General features: G+C 46.3%; 1 protein-coding gene across 1 annotated transcript; it reads right to left on the minus strand.

Moving 5' to 3' along the window:
• Positions 1 to 530: 530 nt before the first annotated feature.
• Positions 531 to 21,778, minus strand: FAM83D (family with sequence similarity 83 member D). Its single transcript, XM_073236608.1, has 4 exons — positions 21,265 to 21,778; positions 9,707 to 9,874; positions 4,116 to 4,240; positions 531 to 1,987 (listed from the first exon to the last, which is right to left on the minus strand). Exons 1-4 carry the CDS (start codon positions 21,739 to 21,741, stop codon positions 1,000 to 1,002), a joined length of 1,758 nt encoding a protein of 585 aa, XP_073092709.1. The 5' UTR covers positions 21,742 to 21,778; the 3' UTR covers positions 531 to 999.
• Positions 21,779 to 22,271: the final 493 nt, after the last annotated feature.

Here is a 22,271-nt window from a genome sequence, read left to right on the forward strand (position 1 = left end):
CTTTTGTCTGTCCACACAAACGAGACAAGACAAAAACAGGATACCACAGCCATACCAGTCCTGATTAGCAGGGTGTCGAAACCAGTTGCATTGCCTGCCACTGGACAAAGAATCTGGGATAATTGTTAGTGTCCTCTTCTGCCCCTACTCTAGGATATTAGGTTGCTAAATCGTCAATACACCCATCTGATGAAATTAGGCCCATGGTGCCACTAGAATTAATATCAGGAACAGTCCAGGATTGCACACTAAGCCCTTCTTTGGCACAAAGCGGAGAAACAAGGTCCTTGCCTAAATAGCTCAAGCTTTTTCTTTGGGAAAACACAAGCTAAAGCACATGAAAAGACCTGCTGTTTCTGGCAAGTTTCCTCATTCAAACTATAGAGATAGCAACATCAATACTCACATTGCTAAGGAAGATATGACCCTGACTGCTTGATGTCTAACTTTTAAGTGGATATTTTCTCTTTTACAATTTGGATCACCTACTTCTTCCCCACCCCAACACTATTAAAAAAGCACTCAAGCAATCACCAAAGTTGTTTATATTTATTTAATGCTAATGACATTGATATCCTAAAGAGACAGACAACTAAGAAACAGTTTTTTCCAAAAAGGATAGTGATCATAAAAGTCAGTGGTTTGAATCTCTAAAACAGAAAAGCACACAATTCTGAAAAAATGCAAAACACATCCTGAGTTAACCTGAGAACCCCCAAACATTCTCTTTAAGAGATATCAATATTAAAATCGTGCAAAGAAACTGTACCCATAGTGTTCAAAACCATAAAACGAATACCTAGTTTATACAAGGCAAAAATAAAATAAAACAAAGTATGTAAAATAATGTTCAGTTTATAGAATTCATAGAAAACCAAGATGATCAAAAGTCAGGAGAAAGAAAGGCAATTAGGACAAGAGGCACTTTGTAAAGCAGGATGCTCGGGGAACGTTTACTACGAGCCTGGATGAGACCAGCAGACTCTGAATGCTGAGCAGTCACTGAAAGGAGGGATAAAGTGTGATATCTCTAATAGCCACCAAGTTAACTGAGGCTCTGGTAAAATTTCCAGAATCAAAACTGAGGTAGTTTTCAGTAAGGAATGTTCTCCTTGAGAGCATGCCCAGCATGTTGTTGAGCCGGGACCTGATACCAGCAAAGTGAAACTGCCGCTCTTTATTCAAGTTTCTAAATGAGTCTCTTAAGCACAGATCCAAGTGGGGGGTGCCCCAGTACGTGGGGTGACCAGGAGCAACGAAGTCAGCGGCTCTGACGGAAGTCGGGGAGCTGATGGAGCTTGCCATGGAGCTTTGGGAGGACAGAGAGGAGGAAGACCTCAAACTGGAAGATCGCGACACCGACATCCTTGAGACTGGTGACCCTTCCTTAGACTGGCTTCCCTGGGGAAAGAGAACATCCTCGTCTGTGTCAGTCTGCGTGGTGGCCGACGTGGATTCAACCACGCACGTCTGGGACCCTGCTGCCTGGGTGGCAACTGCAGTCTGGGTCCCAGTACATGCTGTCGTGGTGCTTGTTTGTGTCTCTGCATCCCTCACGCTTGCTGGCATCTCCTCTCCTGGCTCAGTCTGAGTGGCAGCATCGGTCACCTTTCCACTCTCTGGCTCATCCTTGGGGCTGCTGAAGCATTCTTCCTCGCTGACGGTGGAGGACTCGGTCTCGCGGTGCCTGACCTCTGCCATGCCCTCGGCAGGTGCCTCACACTCCAGCTCAGCCTTCCTGGGGGTGCTCGAGAGCCTGGCCAGCCGCAGTCGCAGCAGGTTGCCCAATGTGAGCTCCTTGGACAGTGGTTTCTGGTCAACTAGGTGGTCAAACTTGCTGCTGATCCTGAAGTTGGACAGGAGCTTGGAGCTGATGGGCTTTGATTGTGCGTATAGGATTCGGAACTCCAGATCAAAGTGTTCTACCACTTGTCCAGACAGAATGACCAAGTTACTGCTATTTAACTTGCCATCTGTCCATGTAAAACTTAAGGGTGAAAAACAAACAGAAGCTGGTAAGGTTGAGCAATCTTAGTTTACTTACTGTCGATCTGAATAATAAAGTGCAGATATCTTGCTACCTAAGAGTCACAATTCTGGTGACAGCATACCCACCACTTTGTGTAAATTCAACTGGCTTTACATGGAACATAACATACAGATGTGTTAACATAAAAGTAAAAAGGCCAGCTGTTTAACCTACACATCCTCAGCCCCAGAGTTTCTAAAAATTAGAAAAGGTTTCTAAAATATTTAGGCCAGCACTCTCATTTTAGAAATAAGCAAATCGTCCAGTAATGTCCCAGTAGGAGCTAGTGGCAGAACCTAGAAGAGGCCCCAGCCCTTAAGCACGGTTAATGCAGTGTTCCTTGCTAATGCCTCCACTGCTGCCATTTTCACAAGGGAGACCGTACTGTCATTCATAGGATGAAGCTATTGTTCAAAGCATGTTTAGAGCTGATTATGGCCATGTGCCCCTGCCTGTCCAGCACCCCATCTCCTTCCTCTGGTAACAGAACTCTGCTCACCCCAGCCAAGAAGCCTTCATTTCTGCATCCTCTCACAACAGAGGTGCACATGTGATCCAGGCTGGCCAGAGTATCCTATCCTTGGATATGGGGATCTACCCAGAATTGGTGTGTGACCCAGTTAAGGCCAAGTAATTTTTCAAGGCCTGATACCAGTGCAGAAAGAAAGTCTCTCTTTGAGAGACAGCTAGTAAAGACCATGTAAAAAGCCTGAATCTTTGCCTTCAAATGAGAGCCTGACTGAGAATAAAGCTTAGAGAAAAGCAGAAGCAGGAGACAGTGTTCGGATAAACGGATCATAAAATACAGTATCTGTCTCTTGCAACCAAGAATCCTAGCTAATATAAAATTCCACCCTGAGAACAGCCTTCAAAGCCTTAGAAAGATTCTTTTGAAAACCCTCCATGAGATCATATAAACAAGATGCCTATCCAAAACCTGGATTATGAAATGTCCTCAACAAACAAGCTACCGCCCCCTTCCACCTCCTCGTCCTCTTCCTCCTCAATGGTAGCATATTTCATTTGTAGGATAGTTTTCATACGTCATGTTTTAGAATAACCAAAACCATTTGGAGCTAAGTGAATAGTGTCAATAAATCCTACTTTGGGTGAAAATCTAGTTTCCTCCTGTCATTTATACATTTTTTATGAAAGGAAGTCTCAGGGAAGAGTGAATTTTGTTCAGAACAATGATGGTACTTTTTGAAAAGAGACGTCAAGAGTTTCTTGATCTGAGTGCCTCATCTTCTACAAACCTTTGCATGTCCACCTTTACCTGGGCTGACACTCAGGGATTATGTTTCTTCAAAAATGAGTTTGTCTTTTTTAAACTCTAAAGACACACCCCATGCATACTATCAGACAAACTAACACAGAGGTGGCAAAACATGCTACCATCAGAGCCACATAGGTAAAAATGGTCTATTTTAACTTCCGGAGATTAGTGTTAACCATTCATTATCTCCACCCTCTATTCAACCTCCCTGAACTCTACCTTAAGATGCCATTGCTTAAGTAAGACTTCAGGGGTGGGGCCAGAAACATGGATCAGTAGGTTCCAGGCTAACGTACTTCATCACAAGGCTAGGGGCAAGATGAAGGATTTATGTGTAAGGCGGCAGCTTTGGCTTTGCCCTCCACACTGGCCTGTACACTGCCAATGCCTGTAACTGCCCTCACCTGCAAGCGAGCAGGGACAAGGAGGCTCTAAGTCCCCAAAGAACAGGATTTCCTGACACTGTTAACACCCAGTTTGTCCACTGCAGGCTTGGCCAACACTTGAATCTAGGACTCACTCACTCACTATGGAGTCTCCAGGAAAATTCATATTCTGAACTTTAGTTTTGTGGTCCAGAGCAGGGGAGATCACCCTACCCCGCCCACCTTCTACAGGAGGAGGCTTTAATTATTCTACACACACACACACACACACACACACACACACACACACACACACACACACGATGCACACATATCAGAATGCTTGGCCATCAAGGCTCCCATTGAGAGGAAAAAGAAGCTTATACCTCTCTATAGCATGCTTATTCTAAATAGTTTAATAAGTATAGACAGGTTAGAAACTTACCTGTATGCACCTGTAGCAACTCGAATGCCATCAATCAGTGTGAACTTTTCATGAACCTTCCCAACAATTTTAGTTCCTGATCTTGCATAGTAAGTATTTCCAGTAATGGTCCGAACTGTCATCAGCTATTGGTGGGGATATGGAAGAAAAAGAACCCAACAGTCCAGTGAGTAAATGATAAAGGGCTTAGTTTATAATTCTAAATGAACTCACTGGCAAGTGAGTGGCTCACAGTCAACATTAAGTAATGACACATAAGCTACCCTCACCAGACAGTCCTTCAGACTTGAGTAATGCTACTTCACATTTAGTCCATCTTGTTGTATACCTTTTCCTTATATTATTTGAGATCATTAGTTCATGTGTACATGTGCTCTAAAGAAGACTCACTTTTTGTGGATACTAACCAACAGAATCCAAGAAATGCTTCTGAAACAAAATGTGGGGGATAAAATCATCAAACACTCTGGTAATAAATAACATTTTAACAAAGACTTAAAGAAACTAAACTGATATTGCTCCTACTCTTGTTTAATACTATCACTAATGAATAATAGCCCATCCTCACTTACCACCCCCATCATCCATATGTGTATGGAGAATGGGAACAGAGGACAAGCATTTGCTGACAACACAGGACTTATGAGGCTGAAACACTCATCTCATGTGTGGCTTACTCAGCAATGTCACATCTCTTACAAGTATTTACCAAAAAGGTACTCTGATAATACAGAGGCTACAGACTGCATATCAATGCACAATTATCCTTGTAAAATGACACATGTAAGTGTATGTACAATGGTACGCAAAATACAAAGACAATCTGCATTCTTTGGAGCAGATCAGTAGCCATGTATTTTTAGAAATCTTACACAATTCAGATCAAATGTTTAGGATTTTTGTTTGATTCTCTCATTCATTCCACGAAGAAAGCCCCTACACGTGCCAAGCCTTGAGACAGCAAAAATATAAGGCATGCATCTTACTATAAGGCATGCTTTCTTATCTTCAAGGACTAGGAGAAAGAAAAGTAACAAATGATCAAATAATTACAGCAAGACGTAGCATCATCCAGAGAAAGTAAATCTATGTCCACACAAAACCATAGCAACTTTATTTATAATAGTAAAAAACTAGGGACTATCCTAATGTCCTTCAGTGGGTGACTGGTAAAACAACCTGTGGTGCGGTCATACTATATGAACCTACTTAGCAATAAAAAGAAATCAACTACTAAAACACACAACCACTTGGAAGGATCATGAGGGCAGTAAGCCAAGTGAAAAAAGCCAGTCTCAAAAGGTCATACGACATGGTTCCATTTATATAACATTCTCTAAATGACAAATTACAGAGATGGCAAACAAACTAGGTTGCGAGGGTTAAAGATGGAGCGAGGGTTAAAGATGGAGGGAATTGGATGTGACTATGAAGCTGTAGCACAAGAGAGATCCTTGTGGTGATGGAATATTTCTGCATCCTGATGGTGATGGTGGCTACACATACCTGTGATAAAATGCCACAGCACTACAGACACACATTGTACCAATGTCCATTTCCAGGTTCTGATATGGTACCATAAGTTATAGAAGAGGAAAGCATAGGGGAAAACTGGGTGAAGCATACATGAAAACCTGTATGTACTATCTTTGCGACTTCCATAAATCTATAGTTATTTCAAAATAAAAATAGAAAACTATGGCACACAAATGTGTGACTTAACATCACTTCTGCGGTATTCTTACCAAAATTTGTAATCTGATTTTAACCATGAGGAAACATCAGCCAAATCCAGAGTCTACAGAAAACTGGCTAATAATCTTCAAAAGCATCAAGACCCTACAAGACAGAGGAACATTTCTAGATGAGAGGAAGCAAAGGGGACATGACAACCAAGTGCAAAGTTATGGTCCTGGATGGGATCCAGGATAAGAAATGTATGTTTATATATAAGAAAAAGGGTATGTGGGGAATGATTAGTGAACTGTATAACGCCTGTAGATTATAGTATGAAGTTTATTTCCCAATTTTGAAATTTGTACTGAGATTTGTAAGATGTTAACATTTAGGGAATTTGGGAAGAGAGTATTCAGGAATTCCTTCTCTTATTTTTGTAACTCCTTTGTAAATCAAATTATTTGACAATTGAATGAAAATTTTTAAGAATAGTAACTTCCATAGAGGTACACATGGAGCTGACAGAGGAAGGCTCCCTGGAGGAGATGATGATTCCTGAGCCAAGCTTCAAAGGATCAACATATAATAACAAGCATTACAAAAAATCACTATAGGCAGGTAGGCACAGTTTCTGCATCTTTCCCTTTGTTGCTTATCTGAATTTTGTGCAGGCCTCTGTGATTGTGGTGGCCAAAGCACTTTTGAGGGCCCGCACACAAATGTGTGACCAAGTTCCTACAAACAGGACATCCAATGCTCTGAACCAGCCACGGGGCCAGAGCATGGCGGGAGACATCACCCCCACTGGGTGAGGTGCAGACCCACCAGCACAGACACACCATGGAGAGAGGAGCACCAGGCAAGATGGTGCTTCCCTAGGAAGAAGTTAAGACACTGAAACTTGGTAAGGCCAAAGTACAGACCTCCTTCCAAGCCCTCCGAGAGGATCTGGACACCCATGAAGGCAGTGACCTAAAGAACCGGAGTCAACAAACATCCCTAGATTTCTGCAAGGAGGTGACTCAAAGACAGTCTCTCGTTGTGGCCAAAATGATTCTGTGATTTCCCGGCTGCTAACACACAGTCTTAATTACAGAAAGAAAGCCTTGAAACCAAACAGTCTTCAAAAACCTTGAACACATTCAATTTTTTCACCTGGCTCTATATATAAGAATTGTCATGGACTAAATATTTGCTTAGATGATAATGGGCCTGACTGGCATTTTGTTGTTATTGTTATTGTTGTTCTGTTATAGATAGTTGTGTTTTTTTTATTATGGTATCAATATATACTATTTTAAAGGTTTCACAAGAAAAACAATGTGGTTACTACATTTACCCTTATTATCAAGTCCTCCCCCATACCCCATTGCAGTCACTGTCCATCAGTGTACTAAGATGCCACAGAGTCCCTATTTGTCTTCTCTGAGCTACACTGTCTTCCCCATGACCCCACACACCATGTGACCAGTTATGATATCCCACAATCCCCTTCTCCTTCCCTCCCCACCTGCACTCCCCAACCCTTCCCCTTTGGTAACCGCTAGTCCCTTCTTGGGAGTCTGTGAGTCTGCTGCTGTTTTGTTCCTTCAGTTTTGCTTCGTTGTTATACTCCACTAATGAGGGAAATCATTTGGCACTTGTCTTTCTCTGTCTGACTTATTTCACTGAGCATAATACCCTCTAGCTCCATCCATGTTGTTGCAAATGGTAGGATTTGTTTCTTTCTTATGGCTGAATAATATTCCATTGTATATATGTACCACCTCTTCTTTATTCATTCATCTACTCATGGACACTTAGGTTGCTTCCATATCTTGGTTATTGTAAATAGTGCTGCGATAAACATAGGGGTGCATATGTTTGTTTTGTTTGGGTAAACTCCTTGAAGTGGAATTTCCGGGTCAAATGGTATTTCTAATTTTAGGTTTTTGAGGAACCTCCATATTGCTTTCCACTATGGCTGAACTAATTTACATTCCCACCAGCAGTGTAGGAAGGTTCCTCTTTCTCCACATCCTCACCAGCAACTGTTGTTCCTAATCTTTTCTGTGTTGGCCATCCTAACTGGTGTGAGGTGATACCTCACTGTGGTTTTAATTTGCACTGCACTTCCCTGATAATTAGCAATGTGGAGTGTCTTTTCATGTGCCTGTTAGCCATGTGAATTTCTTCTTTGGAGAAGTGTCTGTTCATATTCTCCATCCATTTTTTAATTGGGCTATTTGCTTTTTGGGTGTTGAGGCGTGTGAGTTCTTTATATATTTTGGATGCTAACCCCTTGTTAGATATGTCATTTACAAATATATTCCCCCATACTGTAGGATGCCTTTTTGTTCTACTGATGGTGTCCTTCACTGTACAGAAGCTTTTTAGTTTGATGTAGTCCCATTTGTTCATTTTTGTTTTTGTTTCCCTTGCCCAAGGAGATGCATTCAGGAAAAAGTTGCTGGTGTTTATATTCAAGAGATTTTTGCCTATGTTTTCTTCTAAGAGTTTTATGGTTTCATGACTTACATTCAGGTCTTTTATTCATTTCAAGTTTACTTTTGTGTATGGGGTTAGACAATAATCTAGTTTCATTCTCCTACATGTAGCTGCCCAGTTTTGCCAACACCAGTTGTTGAAGAGGCTGTCATTTCCCCATTGTATGCTCATGGCTCCTTTATCATATATTAATTGACCATATATGCTTGGGTTTATATCTGGGCTCTCTAGTCTGTTCCATTGATCTATGGGTCTGTTCTTGTGCCAGTACCAAATTGTCTTGATTACTGTGGCTTTGTAGTAGAGCTTGAAGTCTGGGAGAGTAATCCCCACCAGATCTCATTTTTTTAAACTGTTAGTTCACGTGGCTGGCTGGTTTCATTCTGTCTCCAAGCTCCAGTCCTTCCACCATCATGAATTTGCTCTTTAGCACTAGTGACAAGTTAGTAGCTCCCTAATTAAACCCAATCATCAGTTTCCTTTTTAGGGCAAACCACCAATAAGAACTCTGTGAAAGAAGTTCAATAGCAAAATTGTATAAACCAAATTGCTTGATAATAACCAGGCAGTAAATTTATGTCCCCCATGCAAATAACTTACAGCACCAAAGCCCAAATGTTCAGCTCTAGTCCCTAGGACAGTGAGTGGGTCAGAGTAGGTGCTCACATAGGTGATGTTTGATGAATTAAGTTCCAAAGGTCACAGGTAAAGTTGCTTAAGTTAAAAAAAATGAAATGATGTAATAAATATGACTGCTTTTCTTGCCTCTTCCCACTGAAGAGAACAAGCTAGCTAAGTTATGTAACCTTACATTTAAATACTTAAGCTCAAGTTACTTTCATGCTCAGAGCGAAGGACATAAAAAGTCTGATTTTATAATGAGACATGAGAGGCAGCATGTGGCAGTGATTAAGAACACCAGGGTGGAGGCAGGTGGGCAGACAGATGGGGACTCAATCCCCAGTCCCACCACTTCCTAGCTGGAGACACTGGGCTCCCTGTTGTCACCACTTCCTGATCTGAAACACAGGTAGGCCACTCACCTGACAGGGCTGCTGTGAGGATTAAGGATATCATCTGTCTACAGCCTACAACAGTACCAAGGACCGAGCAGGAGGTCCATAAATGGCAGTCATGATTAAAATTGGAGCCTACTGGTGCTACTGTTAAAAGCAGCAGCTTCCAAAGCAGCCATTCGCTGTCAGGCGAGTTCCCTGTTAGGAGGCAGCATGATATGAGGGAGAGGCCCAAGTCTGAATCCTGACTCTGTCATTTCCTTTCTGTGAGACTTGAGGCAAATGACTTTGCTCCCAGTCTCGGTTCCCTCCTCTGGTCATGGGGATGCCACCAGCCACCACCATGGAGCTCACAGATGCTCAGACATTGCTGGCTGCTTGTGGTGAAACTAGAAAGAGTGCATCACAAACCTTTTCCTGCTCAGGATGAACTTTCAGATCCATGCACATATCCAAAAACTGAGAGAGCAGAGCCTGGTCCAGAAGGATGTATACAGCAACTCCCTGCTGCTGACATATTTCCTGCAGGTCTCTGAAGATGTCGATGTCTGTGAAAACATCCATCACCACCGCGATCACCTGCAGCAGGACGCAGAGGAAGAGCAAGCCGTCAGCCCACAAGACCGCCACCACACAGCTGGGCGTCCTGGCTCTGGAGCCATCCCAGAGCTGGGAGAAGTGCCCCCCTACCATGTCCTTCCTTCTCCCGCAGTATGGCCACCCCACCGCCACCACCATGGACTCTCCCATCTTCAAAGATGCTCAGGCTACTGTGGCCTAAAAATCTCAACGTGGCCCAGCTAACCCTCCCAGCCTCTCTTCCGCATTCTTCTTGGGCCAGTCCTTTCTCCTCCCCGACACACGGCTCCATTCCTCCCTTCTACTCACTTTGCCACACTCAGCATAGACTGCAGTTAAGAGCTGCCTTAGCCAAGAGGCCTTGGGCAAATTATAGATATTTCAAATGTCTGTTTCCTTGGCCTGCAAAATAGGTCTGTGGTAAGAACTAAATGACTGTGTTACATGAAGTGCAAGGCACAAAAGATCCCTTAAGTACCTGTTCATTGGCTCATTTTCCGTGCAGTTTGAGCCTTCCAGACAGTTCAACACAAGGAGACATCTGCCAGCTCCCAGCTTTCCTTGCTACAGAGAGGCCGCTCCAGCCACAAAGCCTCTAATCACACCCTTTGCAGGTTTAAAACCATGGCCCTCAGATAACTCCTGGCAGGGCTGTACGGGTGTTAAAACATCCAGTCTTAGCACAAGTCCCTATAAACTGAGTCAGAGGAGGGGTATTAGCTAAGCAAACTACTCCTTGAAGCCAAGGTGGGAGCTCTTTTGCAGTCTGAAGCTTAAAGGTATCACTCTCCTCCTAACCTCAACAGTACAAACATGTCTCCTAGAATCACATGAACTCTTCTGAATGTTACGGTAATTTATTTACAGGTCTCACTTCTTCCGTGGGAGCAGAGGCCCTAGAACAGGACTGACTTATCTCTGGTCCCAGAGAACTCAGGAAGGTACCTTACAGTTATTTATAATATAATTATCCCTTACATATTCGGGTTAAAGAAATGCAGAGACAAAGAGGCAAATTTGCTGTCTTTAATCTCCAACACCCCAGAGTGTCGTCTACCAGGATGAGGGACCTTAAAATGCCAGCTCCCCAGAAGTCATTGATGTGAGGGAGTCTGGGAGACCAATTTCTCTGGCTGCCTTTCCCCTCCCTTCCCCATGCTGATGAAGCCCCAACTGTGAGCAACTCTTGGTAAAGGGTATGGCTAAAACCCACAGGACAGTGATTTAAAAAAACAAGTGTCCTGCAGGGAAGGCAGTACAGCACAGAGAAGACAAGTAGTGACTCTTTAGCATCTTACTACGCTGATGGACAGTGACTGCAATGGGGTATGGGGAGGACTTGATAATATGGGTGACTGTTGAAAGCACAATGGTTCCTCATGTGAAACCTTAGTAAGACTGTATATCAGTGATACCTTAATTTAAAAAAAGTATTCTGTGTGATTTGGTGGCATCTTCAGCACTTTATATCCTCTGATACGTTTTTTTTAATACATCCTATTTGGAGTTGTACCTGTCCCATTAATTCAGGTCATAGAGCATAGTGGTTAAAAGGCTGAAAGGCCTGGGCATAGATCCCAGCTCAGGGGCTAGCTTACTAGCTATGTGACCCTGGGCAAACTGCTTAATCTCTCTAAGCCTCAATTTCCTCCTTTGGAAGATATGGATAACAACAGTATCTATGTCAAAGGGCTGTTGTGACGATTCAATGAGACAAAGACAAAAGGCATGAAACAGGTGTTCAATTATGCAGCCAGCACCTCCCTAGATCTACTACAGGTTGAACCCCATACGAGGCCCGACAGATGGCTATAAAGAATCTGACACACGCCTGACTTATCCACAGGGGAGGCCGTGGGGTGTAGGGAAGTAAAATGATACCACCTGTAGAAGGCAGTTAAGTCGGAGGAATACTTCAGGGGAAAAGGAAGCTTCTCCTTGCAGCAGTGGACATACTATAGGCAGGCAGATATCTGCCAAGAGCACAGAAGGATTCGTGGAGATAGCATCTGACCCAAACCACAAACAGGCTAAGACCGGGACATGGGGAAGGGAAGGCGAGGGCATTCTGGGAGGAAGCCATGTGATTAGAGGAAGCAGCGGAACGATGAGGAGGTACACAGCAGGCACTGACATATAGTTTTAGGTTCAGCAAAAGCTTAGGAGGACTAAAGACTGAAAGAGGAAAAATCAATGATAGACGTTTCACAATGGGCCAAGCAGGGAGCAAGAAGGGTTGCAGAAGAGGGAAAGGGGCCCGTGGGAGAGCCAAGCAATGGACTACATGGGCTCAGGGAGGCAAAAAGAGGGGAGGAGAGTGGGAAGAGGTGAGGCAGATTCAGGCCCCCACAAACAGGAAACAAGAAACAGCTTGAGAGGGAGGGGCTTAGAAAAGCTGATTTTGAATGGCAATAAAACCTTCATAAAGCAGTTTCAAATGCACAGTCTAAGAATGAGTGGAGCTCACAAAAGAAAGCTAGAGGAAAACAAATCTAGAGTCAATCCCTGTCCTCAAGAAATCCAGTCCCATGATGGGGACAGGAGACAAGCCGGGGAAACTTGATGTGATGGGGCCAACTGGCGCATACCCAGGGGCCACAGGAACAGAGACCAGGAACCCAGCCCAGCTGCGCGTGTTGGAGAGGGTTGCAGGGTTGCTGGAGGCAAGGCCCACCGTATAAGGTGTCTGCCAAACTGAATTTTGATTCACCACTGTCCAAACAACACCTCTGGTAGGTAACGAGTAAGTATGTAATTCGCTATTAGTTTTATTATTCGCTATGAAGTTTTAAAGCTTCAACCTTTCCTGTATGTGTCGAAAATAACTGGATTTGAAGGTTGGTCCCTAACACCCACAGGCTGTTTGGAGGGTGGATAAAGGTGCTTCTTCCCAACTCCCCTGTCCCCAACAGCCCTTCCTCTCTCACAACAGCAGCACTCTAAAGAGACTTCTGGAGAAGGAGCAATCACAGGAAGGCCTTCTTTCCTTGCAGACTCCATCCCCGCTCCTCTATACTCTCCCCATCAGCTCCCTCCAGCCCTGATGCAACCATGCCCTGCCTGATGGAATAAGACCTTGGTCTTCTCAAATCTCTGAAGGGACAGTTGCTTTCCTGAAATGAGCAATGACCTGGACTCATTCACTAGCCAGCTGAGTGCCCACTTTCCAAGGCCAGACACATCTCCTAGGAGCTGGTGTTCATGCTGCAGGTTGCTGGGCCCTAGAAGTACACCTGGGCTGGAAAATGGTCATTGCTCTCACTCCCTGAGGTATAATGTAGGTTGGACAAAGGAGAGATACATCAGCAAGGTGGGCATCCCACGCCCATCAGTGCTCAGTCACTACGGGCACTGCCTTGTCCCAGCCTGTGCTGCACAGAGCCTGCCCACTCTTAGGGCTGGAAAGCTCGGCAAGTCGTGACTTGTGAGATCTATTCCACGGTCAGTGTCCATCTACAGTGCAGTGCAAATTGGTCACAACATGATACCTAAGGAGGAAATAGCTGTCAGAAGCCTGGATGGCTTGTCTGCCGCTGGGTACCCCACATTGTTACTACACTTCTCCAGCCACATCTAGAGTAGCCACACCCATGTCAAGTCCCACATCTGCATCACAGGTAACAAAACCTCAAGCCTTACCCACCTCAGTCACTCCAACTATCCAGGTGATTTGTACCAAAATATCCGGTGATGCATGTAGTCACAGAGTAACAAGCCCTGTGGTATTCGCTGTCTTTGGGAAGACCACAGACCCTGTGTACATTACTTTTCCCATAGAACTGGAAACTTTCCCAGTTGCCTTCTTGCACAAAAACTCTGAAGAGATATTAGAGATTTCAAAACCCCATTGTTATCTCCAATTGACTGATGAGAAAAATAAAGCTTGGAGAGGTTAGGTAACTAGTTCAAAATGAAAACAAATAAATGCAGAAGCTGTAATTGTAACCCAAGTCTGGGCAACTAAAGAGCTACCTATGAAGAAAGGGTTAAATATTATTATAAACAAGTCAAACTGTTCCGTCTTCACATGACTGAGAGCTTGGAATAATCCTCAAGAGGATCAGCAGAGCATTCCATAAAGCACCGAGACTCCAGCCCACCACAGAGGAAGACTACTAACAGTATGAAATAACTCACAGAGCAAACATTAAGGAACCTCGGGACGCTCGAGGACACCAGGCAACCTTTCTCTGCAGGTCGTACTGCCCACTAGCTCAGAACTAAATCAGGAAACCCTGGAAGCTCAGCTGTTATGTGAACAGGCTGTAGAGTCACACCTGGACATGGATCCTGGTTCCTCCACTTGGAAGCACCACATACCCTCTGCCAAGTTCTGCTAACCTCTGTAACATGCAAACATTACTGTCTTGTAATGTTTGTAGTACATTCAGTCAGGAAAAAACACCTGACAGTTCCCGGCATATGGAAAGCCCTCAAGTGACAGGTAGTCGTAGTCTTAGTCCCAGTCCGGCCACCCTACCTGGGCAAGCCATACTACTTGAGCTCAGTTCCTCACGCAAGGCTGCTTCTAGCACTGAAGAGTCTGAATCACGCACCCCCGATGGGCCGCTCTGGACACTGACCCAGCAGCACACCAACAGCCCAAGGGGCCCCTCCAGTCAGTCACTGCAGTTCTCATTCCAGCCCTTCCTCGCTGTGCCGCAGGAAGTTCATGTCAATCACCCCTTCCCACTGCACCTCATCCACCCTCCCGTCCCACCCAGTCATAAAGCAAGGACACATGTGCAGCATGCTTGGAATTCTGCCAAAGGCGCAGGCACATGCACAGATGCATCAGCCTGTCCAGCGGCCGACACCACCTATCTGTTGAACTCATATTGATGACCTGACACCCAACCCCAATTCCTTCAATTCCCGAGAGCTCTTGCCACTTACTCTTCTGAAGACCCTCTAGCTTTAAAAGGCAAAAGGTCTATTTTCTCCCCATTTACTACATGTTATAATAGAACAGAAATGATCTCCTTGAAATTCCTGTAAAAACCTTTAAATAACTATCTTGGTACCATCTTCAGGGTTTAAAAACAAAAGGAATGTACATTTCCACCGTGAAACCTACATTTGTTTGTGTGTGTTGTTCTCTCTAGGTTTCCTAGGCTGTTATTACACAATGAGCAATGTAAGGGTCAGAGTCAAGTGCTGTGGAGCAGCTGGCTGCATGGCTGCAGACGGGGGGCAGAGTGCCTCTCCAGGAAGGCTGGGCAGGGGAGAGTCTGTTTTCCACCGGCCACAGTGCTGGCAGCTGACCACACACAACTGCATCTCCTCTGTCCTAGCATGAAATACACAGGCTGCTGGGAGAGAAAAGCATCAAGAGGTTTTTAGAGGGAAGGAGTTATCATTCTGAGTTATTTTTATTTCATAGTTATGTAAAACTTGCCTGGCTCCAAAATCCAATCTACAAAACAAGGTACATTCAGAGACACCGACCTTCCATCCTTGTTCCTTCCCTCCTTTCTCTTCCTCTCTCTCCATTAAGATAATTTCAATTAATTTTTGGTTTAATTCTTCCATTTTTTATAACATAAATAAGTATGTGTATTATATATATACTTGTGTGTATGTGTGTTCATATCCACCCTGTAGATAAAAGGTAGATACATATTATTCTAAGTTAGTGCTGTTCAGCAGAACCTTCTGAGATGATGGAAATGTTCTGTATCTGTGCTGTCCAACATGCTTGTCATTAGCCACAAGTGGTGACTGAATGCTTGAAATATGGTTAGCATGGGGGGAAAATAATTATATTTCATTTTAATTCACACAAACTTAAATAGCCACATATGGCTAATGGCTATTGCATTGGTCACGACAATTCTAGACATTTCATTTAAAACAAAGCCAGTCTTCATTCCTTTTTTAGAGCTACAGGGCACCCCACTGTGTAGACGGGTCAGTTTCCTCGGTCCTCTATGGAGGGACATTTGAGCTCTTCTGGTCTTTGGCTATAAACAGTGCTGCAATCAATAGCCTGTTGTATATTTTTGATAGTGTATCGTTGGGACAGATACACAGACTTGGAATTGTTAAGTTAATGAATAAATACTACTAAAATTTCACTGGATATTGCCAAATTCCCCTCCAGAAGTTGTATCATTTTAAAAATTATATAAAAAGCCAGCATACTCACAGCTTTTTCTTCCTTAGAGAACTTAATCCTATATCCATAAAAGAATCAGAGAAGAATCCTGCAGCCACTCTACTGTCTGATGGAGAGTAGGTGAAAAAAATGAAGAGATGAAAAGGCAGACAGAAAGTAGAATGGCAGTTGCCAGAGGCTGGGAGGAGGAGGGAATGGGGAGTTAGTGTTCAGTGGGTACAGAATTTCAGTTTGTAAGATGAAAAAGTTCTGGAGATGGTGGTGACCATTGCATAATGTGAATATACTTAATGCCACTGAGTGCACACTTGAAAATGGTTAAAATGCTGAATTTTGTGGTGTATATTTTACCACAGTTAAAAAAAAAATGAAATGAAATAGCTAACAATTGCAAAGTCTTTAACCTGCACACACACCACACAAAATCTAAAGGAAGGGATAAAAGCAGCCACACTTAGTCTGGTAGGGAGCTTCCTAAAATTATGCGCCAGTCAGACTTTCTACGCCAAAGGTTCTCAATCAGGGCAATTTTGACCCCTTGCCCTCCCAATATTTGGCTATTTTTTAAAAACTGTGGTAAAATACCTAACATAAATTTGCTATCTTAATGATTTGTATTACTCAGTGGCACTAATTTTGTTCACAATGTTGTACAGTCATCACTATTCTGTTGCCAAAACTTTTTCAGCACCCCAAACAGAAACTCTGTGACCATTAAGGAATAACTCCCTATTCCCGCCTAGGGAGACATTTTTGACTGTCACGGCTCTTGGAGATGGGGGTGCTTCTGGCATCTAGTCAGTGGAGAGGCCAGGGACGCTGCTCTGGGGTGACGGGGCATCCAGAAGAGGAACCCATCACACTGCATGGATTCTACTGTAACTCAGAGGAGAGCTGAGCATGATCAGGAGGCCCTTAACTTGGATACATCCACATGCACACAGGGGCCTCACACAGATTTCTCAGCTGAGACACTGGCAGGACTCTGTGTCAATGCAATGATCGCTTCTACTAATGCTCAGGTTATCAGAAGGATGCCCAAGGGTGAGGTAGTAGCAAAAGTGCCTCTTTGGAACAAAAGCATATAGGGAATACACATGGCTCTTGGGAGTGCAGAACCTCCTAGTAGGGTGAGCTTTGCCTATCAACCACCTATTCAGAACCAGGACTACCTCAAGAACCAGAGCAGAAGCACATGGCCTAATGCAGGCACCCAGCATTTCCAGGCAAGAATTCCACTCACACCTCCTGATTTAGGGGGGCAGAGCCCAACCACACACTGATTCATGTGGCAACAGAGGCAAAGAACTGAATGATTCATCAACAAGTACGGTAATATGGGGAAAGAGTCTGGAGTAGGCACGTAAGGGAAAATTCCCACAGAATTCAAAATTATCCTAAAAATTCCTTAGGAAGCAACAGTTTTAATTTTAGAGTAGTTATTTTGGACCATATTTTCTGAAAACAGTTAATTAGGAAGGATAAGACAGTCTACTGAGACCAAAGCAGACAGTATTTCCTTCAGCTTTGGGGAAGCTCGACTGAGCACCAGGTTGTATTCAGAAGCTATGCTGTACATAGGTCATGCTTTTTAAACGTGACACATCTCACGGCAGAATGCCACACTTTGAAAGGCGCCCAGACACTGAGCCAATGGAGGAACCGGCAGATTCACAGCCCCAGCCACACCTACTCTGGGACAAATACATGCTGAATGGAAAGACAGGCAGAAACAGCTGACCTGTTTTGTGATGTCCTTCCTACTGATCCCCTTCCCACGCAATGCATGCAGCTGAAAGAGCAAACGTACTGCGGTGAGTGTCCGCAGCGTCCGCTGAACTCCTGCTCTGTGCCAGACGGATGCCCTGCAAGTGTATGTGGCTCACAGAGCAGTCCTGCTGAGGATGAGACCTATCCCAGAATCATTCGTTCAGGCTGCCAAGCCAGGATTGGATGCTCCCTTTACCAAGTGACCCTGGCTGCTTCTGCCTGACTGGTCTGCTTCCTGGGAAGCGCAGCTCCAGTACTGTCATTGTCATCTTCCTGTTTATAGGATGTGCAATATGGAAATAAAAAGTCCAAATCTTAAGAAACTGTTAAAAAGCATCAGCCTGTTGAAAATTACCAAAGTGCCCAGGAGACCATGCGGAGCAGTGAGTAAGAGCTTGGTGTCAGGAGCTGGGCAAACTTGGGCTCGAGCCCAGCTCTGCCCCACGCTAACTACGTGATCTGGGGCAAGTTACTTAACCTCTCTGTGCCTGGTCTCTTCTTGCGTGCAGCCTCCTCCTAGCGCTGGGAAGGTTAAATGAGGGAATCCAGGTAAAGAGCTTAGCACAGAAACTGACCCACTGAAAGTGCTCAATTGTACCAAGTGCATCAGCCACCTGAACACAGATGTCGAAGGGCTTCTCATCTCATCCTGAACTTGTCTGAGACCTGCATCTTCACGGTCCTTACTGTTACAGGTACTGAACTTCAAAGCATGTGGCTAGAGTGACACCGCCCCTCCTGTGTACAGAAGGCACACCTCACTACACCAGCAGCACTGGACCAGCCACCAGATTAGCTCCCTGTCACGTGTCTCCCTCACAAGGCCCCCTCCACCTGAGCATAGACACGGCTCCTGGTGTCCGCATGGCACAAGGCAGAGTGTGGCAGCTGACAGTGGTTAAGAGATGCTGTGCCTCATTTTGTGTCTCGGGTCTCTGTCTTTCCAGAGCTGTGTGACCTCGGGGCAGCTTAACTTCTCTATGGCTCAATTCCATCACCGGCACAATGGCAAGAACTGCACCTACCTTGAGATTACTGGGAACAGTGCTTAGCGGAGAAAGCATTACTACGTTCTTTTAAATAAAAGAGATGGTCTCTGAAAATCAAGTTTAACATGTCTCAAATCCAACTAATCTCCCATTCCTGCCTCTGGTCTTTTTCTCCCTCTCATTATCTAGTTTGATAGCATCACTGCCCACACAAATTGAACAACCACTATCTTCCTCAACTCTTCCTAACCTTCTTCTCCTTGGCACTCCTGCTCCTGCTCCCTCCCTCATTACCCCTCCAGGCCATCTAATGACCAAGTCCTGTCAGTTCTGCAGAAAACTCCCTGCCCACGCCACCCACCCAACACTGCCTTAGCACAGACCCTCTTCTCATACGTCATATGAAGCCTCCTCCCTACAGCCATCCCAGACACCAGTCTCAGCCCTCTCTCACGCATCTCCTGCATGCTCCCACCAGAATTACAGCCCGGGAACACCAGTCTGATAATGCTCTTCTTCTTCAGTGGTTCCCCATTGCTAATGTGCAAAGCCTGGGCTCCTCTTCTCTCCGGCCTCCTCTCACCACCAACCCTCACACACTCTCTGCTCCAGCTGTGAGAAACGCAGCTGCCTCCAAACACGCCAGTCCTTCCACACTTCTGGGCCAGTCCCTATCCTCTGGCCCAGCAAGCCTCCCATCCTCCTGGACCCAGCTCCAAGGTCACCATCACTCTTGAGGCTTTCTTTCTTCAGCCCTTGCCCCAACTCTCTGTAGCAACCTCCTCACACTTCCCACCAGCAGACTGTCAACTCTCAATTGCAAGCAAGGATCACGCCCTTCAGCTGTGGCCCAGCCCCGGGCACAGTGTCTGATACACAGGAGGCACTGAATAAACAAGCAATCTGGCATATGGCAGAGATGCTCAAAAGACTCATGGGGTTTAATTAAAAGTAATGTACTACTTTTCTCAGCTAAAATGGCCCGGGTTCCAAAAACAGAATCTCGAAGATAATGAGTGTGTATGTAGTTGGACTAGGGAACAGAACAGAGCAAGCAGAAAGTTCTACCTAGGCATGCCAGTATTGCAGAATGCCCTCAGGACAAAGAGTGTCTCAGCGCCAGCACTGAGCTGATAGTTTTCCCTCTGGCCTTAGCTCCAGTGCCCCTCCACTACCACTAGAAATTGGAGCTGGGCAAGAGGCTAAGGCAATCCCTCCTCTTTCGTGTAGGCCCGTTCATTACTTCTCTCAAGTTCCAACTTCCCAAATTCTCCTCCTGCATGTGAGCTTTGGGAATGCACACCTATGCCACAATCATGCCCATTCCCATCTTTGTGATCTTCTCACTGAACCCACAAATGTCTGCTGCATCAGAAGGATTCACAGCCACCTAGCAACACTGCAGGACTGATACCAGCCTACCTGGAGTCCACATCTTCCCACTGCAACCCCACCAACAGGAAAAGAACAGCAGTGCCAGGAACACTGACTGGAGTCAGGGCTTGTTCCTGGACTTATTTCAACCAGACTCATGCTGTAACCCAGTCAGATACACTCAGATACACTCAGGTACCAGCCCTACTGAGTCTTACCATGGCCTGGGGCTTTACCTGCCATGTCTCTAACCCATGGCAAACAACCATGAAGCTGGGCACTACCAGTCAGCAAAGTGACAGGGACTAGGGCTCTGGACTAAGGTGTCTGGGGCCACACCCTACACGCCCCACCCACCTTGTGTGCTGCATTCTTCCTCTCAGACCCCTAGGTCCCCAGCACTCTGCTGAAGTCTCACCTTGGCTGGCAGGGAGACAAGACCTCCCACCATACCCCAATGCCACGCCACATGAAGAATCAGAGGTAGATCGAATGCAGGTGGGGGAATCTGCATTTTAGGAGGCCACTGCTAACTGAAACACCCTCAGCCTGTGGAGAAGCAAACCCCCTGCCCCATTTATTCCCAGAAGAAGCAATTTCGTCTCTTTTATGGCAGGAGGCAAAGGGGCAGGGTTCTGTTGGCCCGTGGTATGTATTTGCTTTCTACAACATAAGACACGTGGAGGTGACTAGCAATAATAGATTCCCAATGCCCCACAGTTGCTCTAGGGACAAGCTTTCTGTAACTTTTCCTTAGATAATGAACTTCTTAGATAATGCATCTAATAGGTCCCTGAAAGTGGGAGCTAGTGTTGGCTGACAGCCAGGAAAATTGCCAATCTGGTTTAGTTTTAACTGAAATTGGTAACTGCAAGTATTTCTGACTCTCTCACTCAGGGGATGTGAATGTTAGGAGTTGGACCTCGGACGCAATTCGCATCCGTGAGGACTGCTTCTCCCAACCTCCCCTGACACAAACAGCCGCCGGGGGGATCAGTGATGCAGAGGAGACATGCAGAATGGCGCGGAGTGGACCCCGGAGCCACCCAACCCGAGGTCTCAGCAGGCCTGTTTCCCATTCTTGAAGAGGTCTCCTGTCCCACTGGGGACACAGGCGACCCAAGGGTCTGGCCGCTCACCTCTCGCGCCGAGCGGAGCTGCTGGCGCAGCGCATCCTTGCAACCATAGGGGCCGCCAGCGCCGACGCCGCTGGGCTGGAAGTGCGCCTCCACGCGCGTAGCACCGCGGTAGGCGCCTTTGTAGAAGGAGGGCCAGCCGAGCTCCAGCAACGGCGGCTCCAGGTCCGACTGCTCGGGGAAGTAGGTGCCGGACGAGCAGTCGTGCGACGAGCCAAAGGAGTCCTCGGTCCCCGCCGCCACGCCTTCCTGGCCGGGCCGCTCGGCCGCGCGCAGGATGGTATGCACCTCGTCCGAGTTCAGGAAGCGGCCCAGGCGCTCGCGTCGTAAGAACGCTGCGAAGGCGTCGGGGCCGCCCGCCACCAGCTCCTCGAGAGCCAGGCGCCGCGCCTCGCTATACAGCTCGGCCGGGTTGGGCGGCCCGCATGGGGACAGGCAGGCGGCGGGCAGTTCGTCTAGGCCCTCGGAGCACAGAGCCATGGTGGCACGCGAACCTGACCGGCTCGGGCGAGTGCGGGCGTGCAGACCGCTTTATAGGCACCTTTGAATGTAACCGGCTCGCGGCGTGGCCCTCCCATTGGCTGCCACCCTAACGGCGAAGTCCGGACGCTGCGCACGCCGCTGTGTCCCCGCCCCCTGACGTACTATTGGCTGGCCCGCTGCCCGGCCCCGCCCTGCATCTCCGCATTGGCTCCAGGCGGCACCTCTCGCCCTAGGTCTGGGATGGCTTGGTGGAATTTAAAGCCGGCGACTCCGTGCCCACTCCCACCTAGCAGTTCCTGCTCCCGTCTGCCAGGGCCGAGCTCTTTGTGGTCAGCCGGAAAGGGGGTTCCGGGCCTGAGTGGCCGTGCTACCAGGCGGCGGCTCCCACAGCAGAGCTGAAGCCGTGGTGCCAGGCCCCCGCAGTCCTAGCGCGCCCCCTGCCGGCCCGTCCTTCGGCTTGGCCTTGAGCGGCTTGCGGTCGGACCTACACCCAGCTAGGGGAAACTGGCCGCAAGCTGTCGGCGCTG

Source organism: Manis javanica, chromosome 5, assembly GCF_040802235.1.
Source record: "Manis javanica isolate MJ-LG chromosome 5, MJ_LKY, whole genome shotgun sequence".
NCBI lineage: Eukaryota > Metazoa > Chordata > Mammalia > Pholidota > Manidae > Manis > Manis javanica.